General features: G+C 35.5%; 1 protein-coding gene across 5 annotated transcripts in view; it reads right to left on the bottom strand.

The window, feature by feature from the left end:
- Window positions 1-20,210, bottom strand: part of FRY (FRY microtubule binding protein) — a 200,375-nt gene that overhangs the window by 5,031 nt on the left and 175,134 nt on the right. For 4 of the 5 annotated variants that reach the window (XM_088140710.1, XM_088140707.1, XM_088140708.1 and 1 more), the window contains 9 exons: window positions 17,438-17,638; window positions 16,692-16,853; window positions 14,758-14,924; window positions 13,742-13,931; window positions 10,022-10,171; window positions 9,061-9,159; window positions 8,407-8,490; window positions 3,642-3,659; window positions 1,429-1,539 (listed from right to left, as the gene is read on the bottom strand). In XM_088140710.1, the coding sequence (XP_087996836.1) occupies window positions 1,429-1,539; window positions 3,642-3,659; window positions 8,407-8,490; window positions 9,061-9,159; window positions 10,022-10,171; window positions 13,742-13,931; window positions 14,758-14,924; window positions 16,692-16,853; window positions 17,438-17,638 (1,182 nt within the window). The remainder of the gene's footprint in view (window positions 1-1,428; window positions 1,540-3,641; window positions 3,660-8,406; window positions 8,491-9,060; window positions 9,160-10,021; window positions 10,172-13,741; window positions 13,932-14,757; window positions 14,925-16,691; window positions 16,854-17,437; window positions 17,639-20,210) is intronic. The other variant, XM_025163604.2, reaches the window with a different exon arrangement.

Below are 20,210 nucleotides of genomic sequence, written 5' to 3'. Positions count from 1 at the left end.
GATCAACTGACTACTTAGAGTTAGAGTAAGAGGCACTCTTTTTCAGTGGTTCTGTTCCTACTTCCGGTATTGGCTCCAGGGAATGGATTCTGCTTAGGCCCGTGACTTCTGGGTCATGAATCCCACATGGCACAGTACTGTTACCTTTGTTTTTTTTAACATCCTTTAAACAGCCTAGTCTCTCCAGACTGAGGTAGGAAAACTGCATCAATAAAAAAATAAAAACATCTGAATGACCATTCAGAATGATGTTGTTAAAGGACCCCAAGCTTTATTTTTCCTTGCTGTCAGAATCAGATTGGGCACTGCCGGTGTTGGATCAGGCTACATAATGGCCAATAATGACAATATCTTATTTTAGGGTGGAGCCTGGGGCTGTAATGATATCAACTGGGTCCACTGATACCAGTACTATTAATTTTAAAAGGCTGTATTGAGATTATTTCTGCCCAATTCCTTGATGTTTAAAGTCAAGGCACCTCATCAACAATTTTTATCCACAGGTTGCACTTTACACTCCTAGGTGGTTATGCTCTGCTCCATTTTGGAAAAAAAAAAGTGTAAGAGTACTAATTCCAAGGAAAATAATACTGTTATCCTGTCACAAAAAGTAGATTCTACCGTTTCATAATTCCATGATCAGTGTTGGATTATAACATGAAGAATAAATAAATACCATTTAGGTAAGCTATGCTTTTATAAAACCATGCAGCAAGCCTCTCTAAGACCAGCATACTATATGCTACATGCAGCTTACTGAAATACTATAGTTTCAGTATTAAAATTAGGATAGGGAAGACCCAGGTCTAGTCTTTACTCAGCCATGAAGTTCACCATGGGGATATTACATTAGTCACTCTCTGCCAACATTTTATGCTTCCTGTGAAGAAAAAATGGGGTGTAGAGAATTATGTGCAAATCAACTTTAGTTCTATAAAGGAGAAGCAAAATGCATCTGTAAAAAAATAATGAAGTCTTTTCTTAAAATGAAACACATTTTCATAAAACCAAAGAAATGCTCTAAAATTTTCTACATTTATCATTTGAAAAGAGAGTGCTTAAAGTTTGGATGGACAATCTGCAGACTCTAATGCCCTCAAGGCCCAATCAAAAATATAGGAGTGTGATTGGCATCAGGGTTTCCCCATGATTCTGCAGGGGGAAATGCAGGGAAACTGTTACGTGACTTCTAGTATAGGCATTACAGAATTTAGAAAACTGGGGAGAGGGGGAAGAAAGAATGGTTAATTCCAGTCCTATCCATTTTTCATAATTATTCCTTCCATTATGACTCTTGTCCACCTAAAAGCTAAATGTGGCTCCTGATCACTTAAAAGTTGCCTGGTCTGGTTAAAGAAATAAACCGAAAAGAGCATAGCAATTATTCCAGCAAAAGATGCTTCTCTCTTTTCTTCTCTTGCTACATACCTCTGGCATTGTACTAACTTCATGCACTTGTCCGATGAGTTTACAGTATGACTGAAAAAGCAACAACAACTGGAAGTGCAGCTTATATAATCTCTGGCACAGTTCCAATTGCTAAAAAAAATAAGAGTAGAAGACAGAGTTATTATTAAAAGGTGACAGCTTGGACATTGTTTTTTTCCATAATGTGCTTTGCAACAGAAACTAAGAATCAGGGATTACAAAACAATACGAAGCCATTATGAATATCTTATGCCATTTCTACATCATTTGCTTGAACATTTCTTTAGAGCTCTGATGAGTTAGAGCCACAGAGCTGCTAAAATATACATCTCTATATCAGCTGTTCCTGATATTAATTTTTTCCACTGCCATGGGCACAGTTGCAAGCCATTTTTTCTCACTCCCATGCAATGTGGGGTTAATAAAGATGAACTACCTTGTAGGACTCAAGATACTGAGTCTTACTATACTCTATGATGTACATTCTCCTCTTGTATTGTTTCTTTTATTAACCTAACATTGTCAGAATGAATTTAACATTTCATCTATTTTATCTCAAAACAATGTGCATTACTTTTACAGGCTAATTGTGACATGAAATATAAGAATCAGGAAAGTTGTGCTTTTATTTCAAGTAGTACTGGAATCTAAATTCTGGTATCATAATAAACTGTAATTTATTGTGATGGGAAACAGCTTTAAGCCTGTATGTTCCCCATTTTCTTTTCCTATATGGCCGTGAGAAGCAATTTCAAAGCCTTTTCTTCCATTTTTAGTAATTTTATTTTACTGTTTTGTCTTGTGTTAAAAAAACCAGATGGTTAATCTTATCTATGTTTTGTTCAAAACAACAGAATTTCAAAGCATGGGTCATGAAACCAGGTTATTATAAAAATTATTATGAAAGAATAGAGTTTAGACATAATTGTTATGAAGTGAAAGCTTTCAGTTTCCTCAGTGGCAGGGCAAGTGAATCCTCATAGCTGATTCTATCACAAAAATCATGGTTTATTCTGAAGTGGTACTTAAACACATTGGATTCTGGGATCTTAATTCATTTCTATTTTCATGGAATGACTGACCCCTTTGAATAAATTATATTATTTTCTAAAACTAGTGAATTTTATAGACTCAGATAATGAGACTAGGTAAAGAATTTTTGTGGGAACTCTTGCTTAAATTTAACCAAATAAATAAAAATAAAAGCATTTTTACTCTAAACTGTATTTGTCACCTGGTATAGATATGTTCATGATAATTCCCTAACTTTAAAAATTATAGCAGCTGTTCCTTAAATTTTTCATGTATGTAGAACATTATATTTTAACTGAAAGTTTCAGGATCACCACATAAGCCAAAAACGTGAAACTGTGGAACCTTAACATTAAATTAAAATTCATTTTATGTTGTTGTCTCACTAGTGTTCCCTCTTGAAATTGTATGAATTTGGGGTAATAAAGCCAAAATCTTGTGAGAATTTGATGCTACTGTGTGATCTGGACACAAGTTTATTTTGGTGTCCACTCCAGGGAGCACCTATACAGTAGTACATCCATAGATTAGGAATGATCTGCGGCCTACAGGTAGAGAACTATTGCCTTACAGCTTTTGTAAATGACTGCAAATGACCAAGTTCTGAAACTCAATTACTTAATATCATAGCAACCCACATGGTTGTAGATTATCATTTGTTACAAGGCCAAACATCTTTATACAGTAGTCACTTAAAAGAAGTTGAATTCCTCTCTTGCATTATAAATATATGAAGTGAATTGGTAATTGATATCTAGACATCTGGTCCTGGGGAGAAATGACCAATTCAAGCTACAAATAACAGTCATGTTGATTGTCCTCTCATATCAAATAATTAGTTTGCTGCAATGCAAAAATATCCTGTGACAGCTGATGAGGTTAGGAAACAAGTTATTTCCTTTAATAAAATATTCTATCAGCTTGCTTTATTACTTTCAAATAAAATGTGTACAATAATTGGAGTTAAGTGTGACATGGTCAGAATTTATAAACAAAGAAAGCTCCATTCAAGGTCATTGGTAAACTGTACAGTAAAATAAAATAAAAACCAATTATTTAATAACAATGATTGTACACTGAATAAATAAGAAAGGGAAAAGGGAAAAACATGCCAAGAGTTAAAACAGTGTATTAGTCCACATTTTAATGGACAAAGAATATGAAAATAATGTTTAACTTACTGCAAGAGATTCCATTTGCTACACAGCAAGCATGGCACAGGAAAAAGGAAAGGAAAGAAAGTAAAGTGTCAGTGTAATGCATGCAATTGGAAAAGCACAGCCATCCCTACTAGTCTCTCACTACAATTAGCAGAGCTTATTTTGAGTTGCTAAAGTGATTCAGGGCATATCAATTACACAACATGCATGGCTCTGGAATCTTAATCATAGTTCTAAAAACAATAGCTGCAATTCTCTTATAGGCCAGAGTGATCAGTCAGAAAAAAATCAAATTCCATAATAGATAATATTTATTAGAACCAGCCAAATAATATACTAGCTTGTGATTTCCAGAAATATTCACCAGCAAGATGCAACAAAAACTGCAGGGAGAAGGTTACAAAAAGGACATAATGTTGGAATTATGAAGTCTGCATGTTCATAATCTTAAAATGGAATGGAGAAAAAGCTGTGGATGTAAATAGATTAGGTTCTATTGGTATCATGAGGTTTCAAACTATATTTAGGTGGGTAGGGATAAGCCAACATATAATGCAAGTTTCCCCCATTTTTGAGATAGGGGCTCAGGCCCAAGTTATTTGCAGGACAGCTTACTTATATATCACCCACCCTGCATTCTCAGATCTTCAACAGAACATGCTTTGCAAATCCTGCTGTGGATACATTTAGTAGTTAATTCTGCAATTTTCAGAGAGGGTCTTTTGAAAGCAACTGCCATTATAAGCCCCTTACGTATTACAGTTTAGGAGGAGATTTAAAACTCCCTGTTTTTAGTAAGGTGTTTTGTTTTGTTTTTTTAAGATGGTGATTATCTGATTTTTAGTAAGTGTTTCTGTATGTTTTAACCATTTGGAGCAATGTTGGAGTATGCAGCATTTATCTTTCTAAAAAGAAAATACAAACAAATAAAATAACATGATTCTTTTTCAAAAAGATTCTGCCCCCACCTCAACCTCATCTGCTTTGTGTTTAAAAGGATCTATGAATCTTTAAACTTTATGCACAATTTTGTACTTGCTTGTTCTGATTAAAAAAAACTCACATGTATATTATAATTATCTAAATTTTAATTGCAGTTAACCTATTTCTGAAAGCCATTTGTAAATTAAGTTACTACTTTTAGTGTATTGACATCTTTAAAATATAACTTAAGTGTATTTAAAATTAAGATAATTTATAGGAATATTTTCTTAGGATAGCTGAGAAATTAAAATTGCCCATAGCATTCAAACTGCTGACAAAAACATTTGTATTTGCGGTGGAACATATTTGTTTGTTTGTTTATTAAATTTGTATGCCGCCCATCTGTCCCAGCGGGTGACTCTGGGCGGTTGTTACATCCAACCTGAATATCAGAGATGGTTTTGTGAAACAGGAGAATTTCTTTTTTGTAATAAAAACATCACCATCGCCTATTTTAAGAAAGCCCTTTCTCAAACATCTATTCAGCTGTCAATAAGGAATATATGGGAACAATCTGCTCTGGGACCATCTTTCCTAGATCAGTGATTCTAATCTCCAACACCATCTTGACATACAGGACCAGTGTTCTGTCATTGTAAGATAGAGAGAAAGAGAGAGAGCGCCCTACCGAGCAAACATTTCTGAAGCTTTGTAAAAAGTCTAAGGAAATGAAAGGCGATTGCTCCTCCAATGCTCTCCTACTTCCACAGCAACAATCCAATGAGATTTTATCTTGCTATATATGGAGTTCATTTTTTAAAAATTGCATAATTGACTTGCCATAGAAACTAATTTTAAGAAATGCAGTGTTTACACCTATGCAATCTAGCTAAAATTGAAGTATTTGGATATATGATGTTGATGATGATGATGATGATGATGATGACAATGATGATTGGACACAAATCCCTAAGTGTATATCTTCTCATACTAAGAAGTAGAAAAACATTTTTTTGAATTAGAAAGACCATTATCATTTTTATTGTTAGATTTTTATCCCACCTTTTTCATATATAACTCAAGGTGGCAAACATACCTAATTATTATAATTATGATGATTATGTTTAGCATTATAATAATTATATTATATTATGATGATGAGGATAATACTTGAACCTCCAGAACTAAAAAAAAATCCAGTATGTTTCACTTAGGCAATAGTATGCCATTTTATTAAAATTTTGTATTACAAATACAATATATAAATTCTACCACTGTCTGCATCCTTCCTTGGATAAAAAAAAAAAAAAAGAATTCTTGACATTTAATTGCACTGGACAAGACTTGCCTTAGCAGTATCTCCATTTCCACCACATACAAATTTGTGCTAAAGCTGCACACATTCAAGATTTCGCTAGTTTTCCTTACTTCAGGATCTGTATTAGCCCTTTCTTCACCACCACCCTGCTTCCCTAGCAGGAAGGAAATCAAGACTGAATGCTGTACAGCATGAGAAAATGAATAAAACAATAACATTCATTTCTAATTACTCAGCAATATCCTGAAATACCGCTAATGCTGCATATTGAACTGAAATTTGTAATGCTGTACAGTACTGCTATACAAAGGCACAGCTAAGCATCAGACAAAGTTGTATTATTGGTGGATTAGTCCTAACAATTGCACTGAACACAGGAAACACTGCAGTTTTAAGCATTTTGAGTTACTTGATAGTTCTTGCAAGTTATTTGATTGCTTCAGCTGATACATATAGAATTTTATCCTGTCAAGTATTTTTTAGCTAGTTCAGTCAGGTACTGTGAACTAAATATGAAGTCAGATAGAAAGGGATGAGAAAACAACTTTACAATGCAGAATCAAACTGACAGTTCTTTGTCAGAGCTTGCCTTATAGCCAACATCTCAACTTCCTGCATAACTTGAGGTACTCTCTGAATATTTAAATTTAACTAATATAAAAACATAATAATTAGGCAATATATACTCTTTGAATTAGTCAATGCAAATAAATGAGCGCTTTCTAATACTGTAAGATTGAAAGTCAGAGGAGACACAAAATGCAGCACTGGAATGTTGCTTTGCTCTGTAAATTAAAATGTATTGTCTTTTGGATGGAAAAAGACAAGGGAAGTTCAGTTTTAGTTAGATTAGTTAGATTTAGTTAACTTCATAAAATCCTAATTTATTGCAAATGGCCTTGGTTACTGCAAGGGAGTATAAAGCTTATGGCATCCCAGGACAAACCAACAGGCCATTAACAAAATGATTTTACACAAAAATAATTATCACTGGCTAAATCCAACAAGGCTTGGAAACTACAAACCTCATTATCCCAGACAGGTAGACATGCCGATGGGGAGTTAAAGCTGAACGTCCTATAATTCCCCATACAAAAATAAGGAAAAAGGCTTACTTTCTCTCGTTATTATTTTATGCATATGGCCAAAACCACTGGGAGGAGAGCCAGTGCAAAAAGAGGAAAACAGATGATGTGAGAAAGTAAAAGCAAGTATTTTTAGAGGTGACTAGACCAACAGAACATTAAAATTGTGACAGAAGAGAAGTTGAAAGAGTAATCTATAAAATAAAGCAAATAAAGCAAAAGCTATCACAGCTCAAAACTTTACAGGGAAAAAAATACATGCAAACCACATGTTGACATTTGTAACATCATTTGCAATATACAGACCATGGAAAGAACCTATTATTTTTTTCCAGTTATGGCAGATATGTTGCTTTCATTCAGTTTTCTTCCTGATTCTATCGTTTCAAAGAAGCTACTGTGAAATTCATCTCCAAGTCTTTTGCAAAAAAACTATTCTGTGTTGACTAGGGATGCAATAGGCCATAAGGACTCAGCACTACTTCGCTTTCCGTGCATTGTAGAGAAATTTGTAAATGCTGAATATACTTCTTCAGCACTTGACTCTAAACATGCTGTGGCCAGCATACTATTCAGCACTGGATTCACACCTAGAGATTAGAATGAACAGTCCATTAACATTATCATATGTTTTCAGTGCTAGTTTACTCCTTGAGTATCTTAAACAGGAATATATTAATGTGCCTTGAGAGGAGAGGAAAGGATATTTTGTCTTATTCCAAGAGGAACAAGTCAAAGTGACTGATTTGCAGCATACACTATATATCAGGAATGATTACATCCTTAGTTTGTTATTCATATCCATTTATGTGAAAAGTCAGAAGGCATGATCAGAGTAGTACACCCTAGCTGATGTAATGGTATGGTAGACTTAAATGATTAGAACATTCGTTTTTATTTTTATGTAGTTGTTGTTTTCAAATGAATTGTATGGTTTTAATCCCAAATGGGGAGTTGTATACACTCAGAGTTGGCAGACTGGCCTATAAGTCCTGAAACATACATACACACATGCATATAAACACACAAATCTGGCCATTTATTCCACCTCTTTCCCAGAGAGAAATGGCAAGCCAAGGTTCTAGATTACTGTGGGCAATCCCTTTCATGCTTTTTCAAGGAGTTGAAGGCAGAAAGGTGCTTTTAAGGCTTTTAAGGTAGATGAACGATCCTGGGAAGAGAAGCTGGTAATCTTAGAAAAGGAAATGACGGTTTCTTTCTCCATTATTGGCATTTCTGAGAATTTTAGGTATTTACGTGTACTTTGGCTTACTGATGGGGATTTGAAGGAAGAAGGAATTGTTCAATGCTCAAACCTCTGTTCAGCATGCGTGAGAATAATTCAGAATCTGCTTATATTAAGTTTCATGCTATGGTATTAGACTGAAATTGAAACCAACACAATACACACAAAAATCTTACTCCAGAAACAACACAATACAACTAGAATTTTTATTACCTTTTCCTCTGAATCTCCTGGCTGACAGGTGATCACCCCATCTCTTGAACCCCCTGAAAAAGTTGCCTTGCAGTTTGCCAGCCACTGTTTGTAAAAAACAATACATATATAGTATATATGTATACACACACACACACATATGAAAGGGGCATTAGCACAGAAAACAGAAAATGTCAAAAATCATACTTTTGAGTTATTGTAGATTTTACTGAATTTCTAAATATTTATTTTCTGCAACAAATCTAAAAAAAGGGATGCATCAATATACTGAATATGAAATTCTTGAACGAAAGTGTATCAGATAATACATTATAACAATCAAATTTAATCACATTATGACTACAATCCCTAAAAAAGTCGATTGATCTTGTCTACTTCCTAAAATGTGTTTAGGTTTTTAAAATTAATATTTAAGATGTATGTATGTATGTGTATGTGTGTGTGTATGTATGTATGTATGTATGTGTATATATATATATATATATACACTCATATATATATATATATACTGAAAGTTACAAATATACAACATCAGGGTAAATAGCTGTATGTTCTCCAGAAAATGAAAATTGATGAACTGATCCCCTTACAGATTTGAGATTTAAAAAATAAGACAAAATCAACATAAAGATAAAATATAGCAATCATGCTTACAGAAAGTGTTGCTTCTTTTCTGTTATTATATGTATCCAAGTATTCTTGTAGTTCTAAGACACTGAACTTCAGTTTCTCAAGAAGCCCACAAGAGAGAAGCTGAAAAAAAAATCAAGATGCTTCAATGAACATTGTTTCCTTCAAAGAGCAGCAAAACACTGCTCTCATTGAGTAACAAAAATCAGTGGGAACAATCCCATAAGAGTTAAACTCTGGGATGGTCCTGGAGAAGTGGCTTTGTCCAAAGCACACTGCTTCATGTGGGATCAGATGTTGCAGAGAAGCACTCTAGTCTAGCCTTCTTCATGCAGAAAGTGGTTTGGAATTGGAATGGTAGCACTTCAATCATGTAAGTTTCCATTTATAATCTGACATGGTCATTCATGTAATTCAGAGAGCCAGATTGGTGTAGTAGTTAGGTGCTGGCCTAGAAACTGTGAGTTCTAGTCCTCCCTTAGTCATGAAAGGCAACTGGGTGACTTTGGGCCAGTCACCCTCTTAGCCCAACCCACTTCCAGGTTGTTGTGGGGAAACAGGAGGCACAAGTACTAAGTATGTTCACCACCTTGAGATATATATAAAAATAAAAGGCAGGATAAAAAATTGATAATAATAATAATAAATAGAAAAGTTTATCTACCTATCATTGGGGAACTCAAGTGGGACTATATCTAAATCTTTCTACCATCTTTCTAGTCCTATCATTTCAGTGCTTCAGAAGAAATGGACAGCATGTTTTCAACTATTCCCTTTACCTGCTTTTTGAAAGTACTATATAATTATGCATTACAGGCTATACTGCATGCTCCATAATATGCAACAATATCCCTCATTATTCAGAGTACAAATATTCATGAAAATTGACATGCTGATCATGAAAAGATATGATGGAATTATAAATCCACACAATTCAAATGCACATATGCTATTTCAGTGTGATTGCTTATGCAAAAATACTCACGGTTTCAGCATCTACAAAAAGCGTAGGACATTCTGAACATGACGTCAGCATCTGTGATGAGCTCACAAACTTTGAGCCAATTCCTCGCAGATTGTCACCAAGATAGCTGGCAGCATCACAAGTTAGAAAGCAGAATCTTTTCTGAATATTCTGTAAAGCAGAATTATGCCCATTATATTTCTTATAGAGTTTAATGCATCTTTTAATTTCATATAATGTCTATTGATTTTTGAATGGTTCAAGAAGAATGAACATAACATAAATGAGGTATATATTTATATTCTTAAGGATATATATATATGGTTTAATTGTATGCTATTAACTTTGTGTAAGCTGTATTGCATTTTGTGTACCCTGTTGAAGAAAATATTTTTTTTGTTTTGTATCTCAATCTCTTACTGTTTTTAGACTAAACCATCTACAGGATTATTAACTTATTCTGTTTTGTCACCAATGCCTACTAAGGTGGGAATGCTAAACCAATTCTGAATGAGGTTTGGTTAACCCCAATGTCAGATGACACAGTGAGCACCGTAATTAATACTCTGGTGCCAAACTGACAGGAAGAGAATCACAGGAGAGGCTTCTGTGTGTTTAGTTACCACTTACCAAATTTATGGGTGCTACTTTAAAATGTTCTTACAGAGTGAATTGCAGCTGGAAACTATGAAAATAAAATCCTTTTTTCATGTTCTTGTTTGAGAAATGCTCTATTATAACTGGAAATAGCTGATAATAACTTCAGTTTATCATTATGAAAACCATGGTGGGACATTGTTGTGTTGGATATCAAAGCACTGTTATCAGGGTGTGCTATTACCAGACAAGTATATTGTATAAAACAGAACAGCTAAACGGATGAGAGGTTTGTCTCATGACTAAACAATTTTAAATGACTTTCCTGCTAAACAAAGTTATTTAAAAGTAAAAGGCTGCGTCTAAGCATGAGCTTTTTTTCTCAGTAGGGTATTGCTTTCCAGTTTCTTCTTGTATGCAGAATTTCATCTTAGTGTTCACAACATTCAACTCTACTTAAGCGTTTTATTACAAAGAACACTGTATATACTGTTCATAACACTGTATAAGGTGTTTGAACATCTACAAATTTGTCCCACCAACCTCAACTCTCTTCCTTCCCACAGTGGTTACCTGGAACACAGGTGCCTCTAATGCCTGTTGCAGGTACATTTTAAAATTCCAGAATGATAAATTCTGCCATATTTTCAAGAAACTTTGCCAAATCTTCTTGGAAAAATGCAAGTATTCCTCTGTTTCAAAACAGCGCAATTAGTTTTGAACAACAAGATTCATGGAAGTGATTTGCCACTGCCTTTTTCCAAGATTTATTTTACTTCCTAAAATACTCTAGAGCCCTGAGAGTTCCTGATGATCTCCCATCCAGATATTAACCAAGGCTGATCCTGTTCAATTTGTTTAGATAAACCATAATCGGCTAAATGCTGCCAACTGTTGTGACCCACATGAACATAAAATACTTTTTTCTTTATAAAAATGAAAGGGCAAAAGATAGAAGAGAAGAAGAGAGTGCAAAGCCAATCCCCCAATGTGAAATTAAACTGTTTTTAAGTTCTGTCACTTTAATGTATGAAAACTCTTCCCACAGAACAACTGAGGTACTTGGAAAAGTGAACAGGAAAAACCTGGAAGGAAGTACACAATTGTAACTATGACTAATTGATGCAAGCTATACTCGTAAAACCTGTGGAAAAATTCTCATCTTCAGACATACAGTGGGGCAAAAAAGTATTTAGTCAGCCACCAATTGTGCAAGTTCTCCCACTTAAAAAGATGAGAGAGGCCTGTAATTTTCATCATAGGTATACCTCAACTATGAGAGACAAAATGAGAAAAAAAATCCAGAAAATCACATTGTCTGATTTTTAAAGAATTTATTTGCAAATCATGGTGGAAAATAAGTATTTGGTCACCTACAAACAAGCAAGATGTCTGGCTCTCACAGACCTGTAACTACTTCTTTAAGAGGCTCCTCTGTCCCACTCGTTACCTGTAGTAATGGCACCTGTTTGACCTTGTTATCAGTATAAAAGACACCTGTCCACAACCTCAAACAGTCACACTCCAAACTCCACTATGGCCAAGACCAAAGAGCTGTTGAAGGACACCAGGAACAAAATTGTAGACCTGCACCAGGCTGGGAAGACTGAATCTGCAATAGGCAAGCAGCTTGGTGTGAAGAAATCAACTGTGGGAGCAATAATTAGAAAATGGAAGACATACAAGACCACTGATAATCTCCCTTGATCGGGGGTTCCATGCAAGATCTCACCCCGTGGGGTCAAAATGATCACAAGAATGGTGAGCAAAAATCCCAGAACCACACGGGGGGACCTAGTGAATGACCTGCAGAGACCTGGGACCAAAGTAAGAAAGCCTACCATCAGTAACACACTACGCTGCCAGGGACTCAAATCCTGCAGTGCCAGATGTGTCCCCCTGCTTAGGTCAGTACATGTCTGGGCCTGTCTGAAGTTTGCTAGAGAGCATTTGGATGATCCAGAAGAGGATTGGGAGAATGTCATATGGTCAGATGAAACCAAAGTAGAATGTTTTGGTCTAAACTCAACTCGTTGTGTTTGGAAGAGAGAGAATGCTGAGTTGCATCCAAAGGACACCATACCTACTGTGAAGCATGGGGGTGGAAACATCATGCTTTGGGGCTGTTTTTCTGCAAAGGGACCAGGACGACTGATCGGTGTAAAGGAAAGAATGAATGGGGCCATGTATCGTGAGATTTTGAGTGAACACCTCCTTCCATCAGCAAGGCCATTGAAGATGAAACGTGGCTGGGTCTTTCAGCATGACAATGATCCCAAACACACCACCCGGGCAACGAAGGAGTGGCTTCGTAAGAAGCATGTCAAGGTCCTGGAGTGGCCTAGCCAGTCTCCAGATCTCAACCCCATGGAAAACCTTTGGAGGGAATTGAAAGTCCATGTTGCCCAGCAACAGCCCCAAAACATCACTGCTCTAGAGGAGATCTGCATGGAGGAATGGGCCAAAATACCAGCAACAGTGTGTGAAAAGCTTGTGAAGACTTACAGAAAATGTTTGACCTCTGTCATTGCCAACAAAGGATATATAACAAAGTATTGAGATGAACTTTTGATATTGACCAAATACTTATTTTCCACCATGATTTGCAAATAAATTCTTTAAAAATCAGACAATGTGATTTTCTGGATTTTTTTTCTCATTTTGTCTCTCATAGTTGAGGTATACCTATGATGAAAATTACAGGCCTCTCTCATCTTTTTAAGTGGGAGAACTTGCACAATTGGTGGCTGACTAAATACTTTTTTGCCCCACTATATACTATTCTCTTCTGGATCTATCTACTTAAACTATAGTAAAGGAAGAGAAAACATGGCCTGAGAATAATTACTTTGTCTGGATGCAGCAAGAAATTGCTGTAATGAACTACAGTATACTCATTTAAAAAGTCCATCTGAAAGCACCTTTAGGAAGGCTTGAGCATGAGATCTAGGGATCAGTTAAAAATAATTCTTGCGGTGCATGGATGATAGGACCAAAACACAGAGATTCTGTAAACTTCACATAGAGATTTAAAGAGTAAAGCTTAAGATAATGAATTCTCTTCCAGACACTTGTACTACAAATTATAAACTTGTGACATTTACCCAGGATTGACCATATAGGATTCTAGAACCATTTCCTTACCTTAAACAAGGAGGAAAACACATGGAAAGTATATACTGCACAGGAGCCATCTGAGTCACACATGAGCTGGTTGATATGACTACGCCAAGCTTCTTCTGCAGCATCACAGGCAGTAGGTTGAAATGCAGCCAGGATAGCAGAAAAGAATGGGGAAGGTGGGGGTGAAACAATCCGGTCACCTTCACCAAAACTGGAACAAAGAAAACCTCCAAATGTTAGATAACAACAGATAATGCAAATTCCTTGGTTTTCATACATGTACAATCTTGAGTTGAATGATTTGACATGACCCCTTTCTTAAACTCCAGACTGTCATGTGTAATTTTTTTCAATTCACAGTGGCATATCTATGATTAAAGTTCTGTCTCCTGAAATTTATGTTGTATTTTTAAAGATCTGCTCTTAGTTTTATTTTAAGAAATGGTTTTCATTCATCTGAACCATTTTACTATGTTTTGCTATTCTATGAATTTTGTTCTGAGACACTTTTAATTAATTAAAAAATAATATAAACTGCTCTCACAGTTTATATGTGTATACTAATACACTTACAAAGAAACACAGCCCTGAATATATGACTGCTGCCTCAAAAGAAAACAAGACAACTAAAACACAAATGCCATCATGACTGTATCTAAGAAGATATTTTCCTTTCAAGTAAATACTGTATGAGGAATATATATGTGTATATGGAAGGAAATAAACTAAAGTCTGGGACAAAACACAGCCAGTCTGGGGCAGCAGTGAAAGTGCTGGACTAAGAACAGGGAGGCCCAGTTTAGTTCCACCTACAGCCACAAAATTTCACTGGGCAATTTTGGGCCACTCACACTCACAGGCCAACCTACCTCAGAAGGTGGTTATTGTTGGGAACAATAGGAAAAGAGAGTGCTATGTATATTGCCTAGGAAGGAAGGAAGGAAGGAAGGAAGGAAGGAAGGAAGGAAGGAAGGAAGGAAGGAAGGAAGGAAGGAAGGAAGGAAGGAAGGAAGGAAGGAAGGAAGATATGTACTCACCCGGCAAGGGCATATTGGTCTAGCAGCCTGTCACCTTTTTCTTCAGCCTCAGTCATATCTAGACTAAAACTATCACTGTATTCAAATGCTGCTGGGAGTTCATTGGTAGATCCAGAAAGATCATCCTCCTGTACTGAGGTATCTTCTTCTTCCTGGGCACCTTCCACCTAAAGGAGTCAGTTATAATTATAGATATTATAATTTATACTATAATTTGAGTTGAATTTTGTTTCAGATGACTTAATGAATGTGTCCCCATACTATTCCTAGAAACAATATGAAGTGGTTTGCTGCTGCTTTCTTCCAGGATGATTTTTTAAAAAACTTCTGAGTCTAGCCTACAACTCTGGTAAGCAGGACTAGATCTGATTCCTTCCAAGCCCAGACAAAGTCACCTAGGGGTGCTTATAGAGTCAAATAAAACTAATACAGCCAAATAAACGTTCCTTTATCAAATGGGGTCATATGGTGATTGTTTTACAGCTGCATGAAACAGGCAACCAAACTGATTCATTTGCATGAAAATTCCAGACATGGGCAATCAAAATGGAAAGGTTACTATGGTGAATCAGTTCTTTTCGCTTAGAGAAAAGGATGGAAGTAAACTATGTCAGAAGTATATAAAATTGGGGAAGGTGTTGAAAATAGGAATTCTTCCACTATCACAATGTTAGAACATAGGGTCATCAATAGAAATTAAGTGTAGGGAGATTCAGGACTGATATGAGAAAATACTTCTTCACAAAATGTACAGTGAAACTATGAAATATGCTGCTATCAGATATGATGGCATAGTTTAAAAGGGGACTGGACACATTCCTGAAACAGAAAGGTGGAGTCTGTATACTCTGTTCTGATTCACAGATAGCATACCTGAAGCTTATCAGAGTTTTCTTCTCCAGCCACTGCTTATTAAACCAAGTTGGATGTATTTCTGATTTTTTTTTAAAATTCAGACATGGCTTTTATAGTAAGAAGCAGGGGTACTTTCAGGAGTGAATCCTAGAAATTTGCACATAGCTTTTTAGTAATGGTCGGTAATTACTATATTTACCAGCTTATCCAGAGGTGTTGGGAGTTGGGCGCATATAAATTTAATCAATTATTATTATTTTAAAAAATTCCTTAAGGGTATTCTATTTTTGATTCTTTAAGTAAGATAACCTACTTCTACATAGTTTCTATTGTTATTACTGCTATGCAAAATTTCTTGTTGATAAATTCATATTTTTATTCAAAACACAAGCCATTTCTACTAGCATTTTTATCTAAATCTCTGTGCTCAAATGATGATCCTGCAGTGTGAAGCATTATGGTTTTTGACTCTACACTAACACAACTGTTAGTTGTAATATGCCCTATAATACATTTATTTTTGCAAGTCTTTCAACTGGAAAAAAACCTGCCTATCCTTTGAGTTACAAAATTTACTAAACTTTTTTTAAATGAAAGCATTTCCAAGAAAAGAAAAAAGAAAAAAAAATCACTAGCAAAATCAAGGCAAAGCTACTAAGCCCTTATTAACTTTTCATTGCTGTGTCTAAGATAAGCTTTGTTTCAGGCATTTTAGACTTACAAAACTCTGCATACTGTAATCAGCATTCTCAAAGTAGCCCAAGCAAGCAAAAATTGAATCCAGTCAGTCAGTAGCACAATAGTCCTCCCACATTTAGGGGATGAAATAGAATTCATGTTAACTCCCACAGGCTAATTATTGTACTACCCTATTAAAGCTGGTGAAAGTGTGATACCAACATTTCCCAAACAGTGTAACTTGAGAAGCTTATATATTTAATTTGGCACAAATTACATCTGACTTTGTTATACAGAAGTGTAAAGTGTTATTTTGCAGCCCTAAAACTCTATCTTTTAACAAATAAGCATCACAAATGCCCCATCCCAACCACTGTTTCTTAAATGTTAACTTCATTCACCTTTGATCCTTCAGAGACCTGGAGATTATTCATTTCTGGCAAAGATGTGTTAAAACTCGAAGTTCTTGAACTGAAAGGAGGCGGACCTGCTGATGCTGCCTCACATGGCGTGGAAAGGGCATCAATGTGATTTGTGTCCTCAGAAGGGGAAAGTGTCATGATCTGTTAAAAAAGAAACAGAGAAAGGGCACATTCCACTGGGAGATGCTTCTGCGCACACCAAAGCACTGAATAGGAGCAGCCCAAAGATCGCTCCTTCATCCTTCCCATTCAAGTTTAATCAAGTATGTGGGAGAGAGCTGACATCAATCTCCCACAAACAATCATCCTGAAACTATTTATTATTTTCCTCTGGTGAAAAGTTTATAATTGTATTAATTTCATAACCTCTTTAAATCTTTAAAAATAACTGCTGATTCCACGTGAAGTTACATTTTTTTCTTTCCCTTGTAATATTTTACTGAAAAGAGAAGCTTAATTTTCCAAATATTACATTACTGGCTGTCAGATGAACAATTCAATCAAATGTGACATGTAACTTCTCAAAGAAAAGGGTACCACTTATCAGACATGAGAGCTCCTAACTGGCCACTTTTTTTTTCATGTTTGCTGACTATCAAAAGGTGAAGCAATTCAAAATATACTTACTTACTTAAAGGCTATGGCATCCAATATCATTTGAAATGAATTCAAATATCAATCTTTTCTCAGTTTAGTTTCTAGCAAACTATAATTTAACTACTTACAAGCTCTGATTGTTCCAGGATTTGGCTTGTTGTAAGGTCCTCCTCTTCCGATGATTCATCAGAGTCTTCATGGTTGACTTTGTTTAGGCTGGGAATACTTCCTGAAAGCTGGCTTTCTTCCAGAAGCTGCATATCACACTTGTCCAGACTATCAAGAGAACGCCTACGAACTCCCCAGTTGAAATTGTCCATGCTTTCACCCTGCAATCATAGCATTGGTTTGTTTTCTCTGCTACTATACGACAAATTCCTCCTACCTGATATTTAAAAACATGTATAAGTTGTTGTGGAGATCTTTACAGTTAGCGTTAAAACAAATGCATAGCAGAAATCTAATTACAGACTTCTACTATGAATTTGATTAATAGCATGTACTCCAATTCTCCTTGAAGTTTTGCAAGAAGAATCCAGGAATCTACCATATGAAACAGACATGTACATATATATAATTGACTTCTTGTATTTCTGCCAGAGGGTATTCAAGCAACAGACAATGAAAATATAACAAAAGCATATGGTAAGAGAGTTAAAATCACAATAACTAGCTCAATCTGGAAAGACCTAGTTAAAGAGGAAGATCTTGATTCCTTTTCTATAAACAACTAGTGAGGGCTGAGTGTGATTCTTCATCACTCCAGCTTCTGTGAGCTGTCTGAACTCATGCAGCACCATGGATTCTCTGTAGTGAACTGAAAAATATTTTGTCGTTTTCCACCTGTGGCACAGTCTAACATTAATAGACTGCTCTTATAATTTTTGAATATGTAATCACTAGGAGTTGAAAACAACCAGATGGCACATAATCAATCTTATTATTTGTGCAAGTGAACTGAAGGCTGACTTTGGGAAAGACAGTGGGACCCACTATTGGGAAGTAACATTTTATAAAATTTTAAACCATCTATCACATACTGAACTAATCTGACAATATGGAATTTCTTAAAACATTCATTACAATAGTAAAACAAAAACAAAATCGAGGTGGTTATCCTTAGATAGCTTATTGCTATATTTTCCTTCCACAGATTTTTCCTATTGTCATCTGTCAAAACAATGGCACAAAATAAACTGCTTCTCTTGCTATTCCTCAGAATTTCTGTTACTGGAATAGAATGTAGGTTGACAGGATCTCCTAAGCAATAGTGCAAAAGTTCCAAGGAACCCAGAAGTGCCAAGACAGTTCTGGAAAATGCAAACACTACCTCTCATACTGCCTCTCATATTAATTATGCAATAATTAAGTTATATGTAATTTATTGTTTCACAAATATCCTGTCATTCTTTAAACCTCAACAATTGTACAAATAAGTGGGTTAAATTTGATCTTGTCAAACACATGATTTTTAGGTTTCACAATGGATAGGAATTGTGGTCCTACTGTGGATATTACAGTAAGCTTTTAAACACTTTCCTTTGAATTCTAAAACATTTCCAAACTTTTGCATAACACTTTCATACATGTAAACAAACATACACACACTGAAAGAGCAGTACAGTAAATGTTACAGGATACAAACAATGCATTACATTTACTAGCACGAGTTCAAATAGCATTATCTTACCTGAAGTTCCTGAATAGCAGATATAACAAATAGGAAACAAATAAAGAAAAGCTTGTGTAAACATATTTGATTTAAATATACTTACAGTCATTACTGCAGCTGACCAATTTATTCCTGTATTTCATTTTTAAAAGCTTAAAATACTATAATATTGGTTTCACAGACAAATTAAAAATTAATTCTAAATTACTTTTCCCTTAACCCTGTGGACCAGCTAAATTACAGTTCATATTCACATAAAATTAAGCTAGACAAAAAGTGGAGAGAAAACCTGCAACAGGTTTAATTTGCTGACACTAATTCATTTCTATGCCTTGTAAGATCAGATCTACTAAATCTGCCTTAAGAAAAGGAATCAAATTCTATACCCACTAACCAGGGAGAAAGACCTAATGCACTCAAAAGGACTTACTCTGAAGGAGACATGCGAAGGATTTTTTTGAAAACCAAACACAGTTACCTTCTTCTCTGGCCAGAATCTCCTTTTTAATTTTTATTTGTTAAGGTCAAAGAAGTTAGAGTCAATAACAGGAAACATATTACAACACCACCTAGCAACGTTGCTATTGTTATAGGAACATGTTTTTTCCATTATACATACATCCACTTTTGTAGGCTTTATATCCGGACAGCTACTGTCCCAGTTAAATCACAGGCCAAATATTTAGAATATCTAATTATCAATATCTCATATTGATCATTGTTGGAAAGAAATGTAGAATTTCAGGAATTATTCAGCAGATTTGGCTCTGAGTGTTGCAATCAAAAGAAGAAAAGCTCCACTGTAATTCCTGTTCTAATTCCAGATCAATTATTTACAATTCCTTGCATCTTTCTACCTACGAAGCGTTATTGTTTACTCCAGCAAGGATTTTTTTCTTTAGAATGCTTTGTTAAAATGTTCCAAAGCTAAACATAGCACAGGGCAACAGTTGATTTTGATTTCAGTGGAATTTATTTCCAGTTCAGCTCAGCAAGCTGGATAATTTAATTCAACATCAGACAACTTGGTAGCGATGGCTATGCTTTGGTCCCTGCCAAGTAGCTAGTATCAGATGCCTTTGCCTGAAGCTGCCCCCTTTCTGGCAAAGCACCTCATTGTTGCCATCAGCACTCCTGCAGAACAAGTCTTGAACAGATCAAGATGCCAAATTATTGCTACCAGGCACCCTGTCTCTCACTATCGTCTTCTAGGACGGCTCAAATTTGAC

Source organism: Python bivittatus, unplaced genomic scaffold, assembly GCF_059951505.1.
Source record: "Python bivittatus isolate LINGU-HERP-01145 unplaced genomic scaffold, Pbiv_v1 ctg000340_np1212, whole genome shotgun sequence".
Classification (NCBI taxonomy): Eukaryota; Metazoa; Chordata; class Lepidosauria; order Squamata; family Pythonidae; genus Python; species Python bivittatus.
The sequence above is the reverse complement of the archived record's forward strand: the minus strand, read 5'-3'. Positions and strand labels throughout refer to the sequence as shown.